Source organism: Lolium rigidum, chromosome 6 (assembly GCF_022539505.1).
Source record: "Lolium rigidum isolate FL_2022 chromosome 6, APGP_CSIRO_Lrig_0.1, whole genome shotgun sequence".
Classification (NCBI taxonomy): domain Eukaryota; kingdom Viridiplantae; phylum Streptophyta; class Magnoliopsida; order Poales; family Poaceae; genus Lolium; species Lolium rigidum.
This window is the reverse complement of record NC_061513.1, coordinates 265397569-265405296: the sequence shown is the minus strand read 5'-3', so window position 1 is coordinate 265405296 and position 7728 is coordinate 265397569. Positions and strand designations below refer to the sequence as shown.

The window sequence follows — 7728 nt, the reverse complement described above, 5'->3', positions numbered from 1 at the left end:
CGGTATCACTGGAATATCTTATTGGAATGGCTGAGGAAGAAGTCAACTGTCCTTGGGCAATCTGAATTGCAAACCATGTTGATAGTGGCTTCGTGGTATATCTGGTTAAAAAGGAAGCAGGCCATTAAAAGAGAAAGCATACAAACAACCTAGAGGACGGCAATGTCGATCACAGCCCTGGCGGCTAATTATACAGCAGCGGCAACATCAAGAAAAGACGGAGTCAGAAGACATGGCTGGGAGAAGCCAAGTAAAGAACTGATAAAACTGAATATTGATGCAGAATTTGATGTTATTACGAAGACAGGCCACTGGTGCTATTCTACGAGGTTCCAAAGGCCTCTTTGTTGGAGCAAGTAATCAACTAATCATTTATGCTGATAGTGTTGACACAGGAGACAAAAACTCTACAAAGTTCTCAGTTGCTACCATTACTGAATCATCATCGTTCACTTTGATTACTTGGATCTGGCTTCCTCTTCTCTGCTAGAAAGCTAAAATTACTTTCCACCTAGCTTTGGAAATTCAGAAAGTAACTTTCCAATCTGAGACTGGTGGATTCCCAAATGCAATAGCTTTGCAACACGGGCTTCAATTACCATTGCACATGTGGTGCAATCGCATCATCGTCAACTGTGTGACAATCGTGGTGATCGATTCTTCGGTCGACCAAGGCACCAACTGCCATACTACATGATTGTGGTACTCCCTCCATCCCATGAAATATATTTTAACTTGTTTAAACTATAGCTATAGCAAATGGATATGTTCAAATTTAAATAAAGTCAAGATAACTTTTATAAAACGGAAGTAGTAGTAACCTTTCATCACTGCCCAAGAGAATCTAATGAGGCAGTCGATGAATTAGCTAGGCAAGCCAATCGGTCCAACTTGGGTCCCTGGCTAGATGATCCTTATTTTTCTTATGACTAAGATTGTAAGAGACTTGACTATTATTGAGTAATAACTAATAAAGGTTACTCCTATGTTTTTATTTACTTCGCGTTTTGGTTTAGTTAAAATAAAAAATGATTTAAAATATAGGAACATATATCAACAACCATAATAATAATGGCATATAAAATGAAATGTTGTTTATGACAATTCTAATGTCCTTCCATCCCATGAAAGTTCTCTTAGGTTTGTTCGTATGTAAAAAAAAGAACATACCCAGTGCTGAGAGCTCCTGCACGCGGTGAGGCTATACCGTTGCACCAGGCCCACCCTTCAAGTTAGTTCGTATGTAGATATATTCAAATTTAGACAAATCTATAAGGCAAGTTCCATGGAATGGAGGGAGACAAAGAATATGTTGATATCTTTTTCCTGAATATTTAGTGATTTTTTTAGACAAACAGGGAGCGCTCCCAGCTCCATTTTCAGTTTGACTAAATATTTAGTAAAACTTTATAAATTTTAGCTTTGACTAAACTTAGAATGCAAACCAGAGCCTCTGTTACAAAATAAGCGACATGAATTTACCTACAGAAAATGTGTCAAAATGTGTTTATAGCTAAAATATATCTAGATATATGGTAGAAAAGTTGTGACAGTTATTTTTGGAACGGGAGGTAGTAATTATGAACAGAGGAATATTACTCCCTCCGGTCTCTTTTAATTGATTCAGATTTAGTACAATTTTGTGTACTTGTGAAAAAAAAATCAGGGTGTCCCTTCGCTACAGAATCTCGTGGGTCCCGCTTCCGTAACAGATGATCTATCCCCTCCCTCTCCGATAAAATCACCGTCGCGTCTCCCGTCCTTACGAATAACCCCCGGCCTTCTTCAACATCCCGCTCATCCATTCCACCGCCATTACCTACAGCACCCACCCAGAACGAGAGAGCTCGGTTGCGATGGACGAGAAGCGGCGGCTCTGGATGGAGGAGGCGCTCACGGTGCCGGAGACGCTCCTGCACGTCGGCACCTCGGAGGGAGCCCTCGCCAGCATCGACGACGCCTGCAAGCTGCTCGGCGACAACATCTGGGGATCCGAGCACGACGACTACAACTACGACGACGCCGAGTCCGCGCCCGACTCCTTCTCCCAGCTATCCGAGCACGGCGACGACTCCAGGGTCCTCCTGGCCACCTCCTGCGGCCTCGAGCACACCATCTGCACCCGCCTGCTCACCGCCGTCGGCGCCGAGCAGAACTTCCGCCCCGTGCTCCCGTTCTACCCCACCAGCGCCGGCAACGGCATCTTCGGCTCCCAGAGCGACGAGACCCGCATCGCCCGGACCGCCGAGCGCTACTTCGGCTCCGAGGGATTCAGTTCCCAGAGCGACGAGACCGACATCGCCCGGGACGCCGAGCGCTACTTCGGCTCCGAGGGATTCAGTTCCCAGAGCGACGAGATCGACATCTCCCGGGACGGCGCGCGCTACGACGAGCTCTTCCACGGCACGCTGATCGGCAACGCGGCCTTCGACTACTGGGCCAACCGCATCGCCGGCGCGCACGCTCCCGACGGGCCCTCGCCGCCGCCCACCGCGAGATCACGCGCCTCGTCGCGCTCCACGGCGAGGCCGGCCACGTCCTGGCCCACTGCGCCGCGCCCCTCGGCCTCCCCCTCCGCCACGACGGCGACGACCCGGACCGGGCCGCCTTCCTCCCCAACGCGCACGCCGCGCTGCGGAGCCTGGGCGCCGCGGCGTCGGCCACCGCCGCGGCCGAGGACTTGATCCGCTCGCGGTCCACGGCGCGCTCCTGCAGCGGGTCATGGTCCGTGGTGGCGCGGCTCGTCGACGACGCCAGGCGCGACGTCCTCGAGGCGCGGTGCGCGGTGGAGCGGATGCAAGACGCCGCGGTGGCCGACTTCTTCCACGCCTGGAAGGTCATCAAGCGCGCTCCCTCCTGATTGCAGCCGCCTCCACACTGCAGACTCCCATTCTTTCTGCCTCCACGGCGTGTTCATGGTTCGTGAATAAAACTTGTTAGATCATGGCCGAATGATCAAAATCTGCTGTAGGACAGTAGGAGTACTTCTTAACGGCGTTGCGTCAGTACACAAATGCACGCACATTTCTGTTTCCTTAGCGAAAATGTTCCAATATAACGCAAACTGTACATCTTTCTTGGGTAATTCCTGTCTGTACCTCCTTCCAATACTTACAGCAACAAATAAGATGCAACTTCATGTATACCTGGTGTCTCTTGTACTGGGCTGCGTCAGTACACAAATGCACGCACATTTCTGTTTGCTTAGCCAAAATGTTCCAATACAACATCTTGGGCAGTTCCTGTCTCTGTATCAGAGTCCAATACAGCAACAGATAAAATGCAACTTCATGTCAGTGTACCGGTTATCTCTTGTCGAAACATTGATACACAGGAGGCTTTGCAGCATGGCTAGAGAGTATAATAACAGCTCAAGGACCAACCTAACCCTGTAACTCATCACAGATAACAGGCTTGTACTCAAATGACTGAAGCACCATGGTGTAACAAAGGCTACAGAAGAACCATGTTGCAAAGCTATCACAATCGGCAACAGGATAGACAGATAAACAAGAGTATCATGCAAATCTCAACACAGCAATTTCATACAGCTAGCTGCGGGTACATCACAACTGGATCTTGGAAGTGTCAAACAGTGAAATGGCCCTTGTCTATCTAAGATTCATTGTCCAGAACCTAACATCTGAGGAGCAACTACTAAAGAATCAGAAGGCTGAACCACCTCCTTTTGTTTTCCCTAGCAGAACATCTTTCGCCTCGTTGATCTTCGACGCGAGGTAATGGCTTCCACCCGCGTCCGGATGGTTGGCAACCATGACCCTCTTATGTGCCTCTTTTACCTTATCAGGACGCACGTTTTCTCTGGAGGAACCAAAAGAAAACAGGGCAAGTTAACAATGGCAACACACAAAACAAGTGTTAAATTACAAAAATGGCCAAATCACACGTAAATGTCACTTCGATACGTTACACATTCAAATTTAGAAAGACAAACTTGAGGCTAATTCTACATATCGGAAACAATTAGAACAGTGGTCACTGGCACCAAGGCAGAAAGGAAAACGTTCTTATATTGAGAATTGACAACTTCGTCTTCAAGGTTTCAATAGCATGTTCTTGAGCAACAGAGCACTTTTTTTATGTAGAGACTACGCCAGGATAATATTATTGCGATGAGGGGCTCAATTTGACAGGGAGAAATTATTTTGTACTGCTGCATTTAATTGACCAGCGGGCGAAATCGAAAATAGTGAACTTGATACAGCGTATCTAGACAAAGTTGAGTCACTTATTTTGGGACGGAGGGAGTATTATTGCAGATTTGTTGTTATTGTGACTTGTGATGGAGATGCCAGCGATGATCCCAGCACCCAGCTTTAGATGGAAACTGTATCCTTTTATGTGCAGACAATTACCCAAAAGTCTCATTTGGATGGCTTTAAACTTGAAAAATAGTTGACCTCCCAACCAGATGCATGTAGATGAGAACCATGGTCCAAGAAAATTGGACCAGGAATCAAAAATTTACCTTCGCTATAACCAAATGATGTCTAATGGGATCGTGGAATTATCAATGTATTGAACTCTACATTCAAAAGGCTTCTCGGGAACAAACTTAAAGCCAGATATATTCCAGCGACATATATTAACTTCAGCTATGGCCTATTTCATCTTTCTTAAATCTTGTTCAGTCTGGTCACTCTGAAGGACTGACCTCTCAGAACACAACCATTTGTGTCCTTCCTAACGCTGGTCTGCAGAAGGGTGACGGTGACGCAAGAGCACAGATCGGTTAAAGACCTTGATGTCATCATACAGCTAGCCAGTAACATAGTACATGTTGGACACTTGGCTGAGATGCAAGCAGTGGTTGACAAGAGGAAGAAGAACGCAACTTTTTAAAAACAAGGATTTGAGGTTGACTGGGTTCTCCACTCCATTATGATTAAATTTAAAACTCACAGCTTGCGTCTCAATTTAAAAGCGTTGAAAACTCAGCTCTTAGATGGCTTTCTTGCAGAAGTGTTCTTTAGTTGGAACTGACCGAGCTCCCTTTACCTTATTTGCAAGGTATTTCAGTTGTCTACTGATGAACCAACTTAAAACTGCATCTACAATTTATGGTATATTTACTTGGCTTAGTGAATCTATCACAATATGCATGTGTGTATATGCTAACATTAGCGGGGAGTGAGGAGTATGGACTACAAAAATAAATAAAAATTAAGCCCTATCACCACATGTTGCCATGCCAGGTCTAAAGTATCCTACACATAGTGCAGGGAACGGAAAGGAAGATAGGGCAACTAACTGCAAAATATTAATACAAACTACCTCAGCAGACTTGTCAGAAAGAATAATTATCACAGGAAATGTAAAGGATGCTAATAGTAACTGTGATCTATTCACTCATTTTTTTTACTACCTCCGTCCAAAAATAAGTGTCTTAGTTTTGTCTACATACGGATGTATCTAGTCACACTTTAGTTCTAGATACATTCGTATTTAGAAAAAATTGACACTTATTTTTGGACGGAGGGAGTAGGAAATTTAGGATACCAGTTTGGGCTGGTACTGAGAATTGAGAAAGTGAACTCTCTCCGTGAGTCTCATGGCAGGGCGAAGGAACCAACATTAGTTCTCTGAGGGTGCTGCGCTGCATGAATTCTATCTTAACCTACTCCAATCATTATCCCCCAAGTGGTATGCTGGAGATGTACACGACTCAACACAGTTTCAACAGGATGAGATGCAGCTAGAATCCTAGAGGTGAATATCTGCATGCCAAGAGAAACATAAAGAATACTTGACTCTGGCATGGAAATTATGCTTTCGTATAGCACGCACCTGATACCCAGGATTAGACCAGCTTCCCTTCGGGTCATTGTAGCTTGAAATCCACCTTCGTAGAATTTACGCATCCTTGGGACTATGGGCCTTGCCTTGTAAGCATGCCAAGCCTGGATGCTGTATCTGCCCGCAAGAGCAGCGCCAGCAACCGCGAGTCCAGCAATGAGTGCTGTGGCCTGCAGAAACGGAATAGATGTAAGCAACAGATATCGTAATATTGTCGTGTTGCGTATCCAACTTTAACTTCTTTTCATACACTGCATGCATGACTCATGCACCAGAGTGGAAAACCATCGGCTGGTCAAATAATCTAACAATGAACAAATAAATAAGATGTACTGATAATATGCACGAATGGGGTGAGACAGCAGGAAATTGCTTGTAGATTACAAATACATATCAAAGCATCCATGAGTGATTGTTGGTGACAACCATTTCTGAGTTATTAATCAATATTTAACAACAGATAAGAGATCTTGGACTATCCAGTGACTAGTAGAAATCTGAAACATCATTTCATCCAGAAAAGCATCCGAAATTGAGAATGATAAGCATTAAGACATGTGAATCAAACAGTTGTTTATACTAATTTACCCCATTCTATTGATATGTTAAAAACTAGTTACAACAGGAATAACTACGAAACGGAGGCTACGGACCCAATTAATTAATGGAAGGATATAAATTAGGGCACAAATTGTCGTGGACACAAGAGGAATTCATCTCAATCGTTCCCAGTTTTAGACTGGAGACCCATACTCCTCCCAAGGCCAAATTCCAAACGAACATCTCATCCCCCCAGCCACACATTAGCATCTACAGGCTGAATTACACGTTTCTTCGAAAGAACCGACCCAATCTAAACTCTAACACGCGAAAGCGATGAAACCTATTTGAAGAAAGCGTGAGCACGCGAGTTTGAATGGAGCTCACCATTTCCCCGACCAGCAAATCCGGCGAGTTGTTGCAGGCGGGAGGGCACGGGGGAAGGCGACCAGCGGGTGGCTATACGCAGGCGCGGAAACGGACGGCGCTAGGGTTCCGGAGATCGACGGAGAGGAGGCCGGAGTCGTCGGAGTAGGGTGGAGGCAGTAGAAGCTTCGCGGCGGATGGATGGATGGATCATGGAAGACGAAACCCTACTTGGGCTGGGCCGTGCCAGGGCCCCACGAACTGAGCCGAAGAAGGAAGAGGGTAGTCGCATGGCTCCTGAACATGCATCTATAGGTTGCCGTGTTCTTATTAGGAAAGCGTATTTCAGTTTACATAATGTCCGGATGATTTGTTTCTACGGGTTTTTTTAGGGCGACTGCTGAGCGTCCCCGCGGGGGATTAGATTTCTAATCCTCCGGGTGGACAACTCTTGAATTAGCTCGATTAGACCGTCCAGATCGTGACACGTGTTACAGTATACCTTAGACCCATTTTTGCTACCATAATGTACTAAAGTAGCAAAAAACAGTTCGTTTGTAGCAAAATCAATCCAATTGTTGCAAAAGACGGTTCACCCAATATACACACAGATCTCGTCGAAGACTCGCCGGAGACGATGTAGCAAACATGTTGTACTATTGTAGCAAAACAATTCTGGTATTGTAGCAAAAACCAATCTCATCGGAGACCTTACAAAAGAACTCGCCGAAGATGTCACCGGGAACTCGTCGGAGGCGTCGCCGGAAACCTCACCGGAGACATGGTAGCAAAAAAAAATGCTAAAGTAGCAAAAAAAACACAAAAATTGTAGCAGCTTTTTTTTTGCTATTGTAGCAAAACCGACGACCTCGCCGGAGACCTCGCCGGAGAACTTATGGCAGAAATACAGAAGAATTGTAGCAACGATATATAGAACAAAAGTAGCAAATCCGACTTCGCCGGAGAAGTTCGCCAGAAACATCGGAGCAACAATATTATACCAAT

The 7728-nt window shown here is 45.6% G+C and overlaps 1 protein-coding gene across 1 annotated transcript; it reads right to left on the bottom strand.

The window, feature by feature from the left end:
* Window positions 1-3612: 3612 nt before the first annotated feature.
* LOC124662494 (mitochondrial import inner membrane translocase subunit TIM14-2-like) lies at window positions 3613-6793 on the bottom strand. The gene is made up of 3 exons (XM_047200324.1): window positions 6745-6793; window positions 5809-5987; window positions 3613-3822 (listed from the first exon to the last, which is right to left on the bottom strand). Exons 1-3 carry the CDS (start codon window positions 6745-6747, stop codon window positions 3666-3668), a joined length of 339 nt encoding a protein of 112 aa, XP_047056280.1. The 5' UTR covers window positions 6748-6793; the 3' UTR covers window positions 3613-3665.
* Between the last annotated feature and the right edge of the window lie 935 nt (window positions 6794-7728).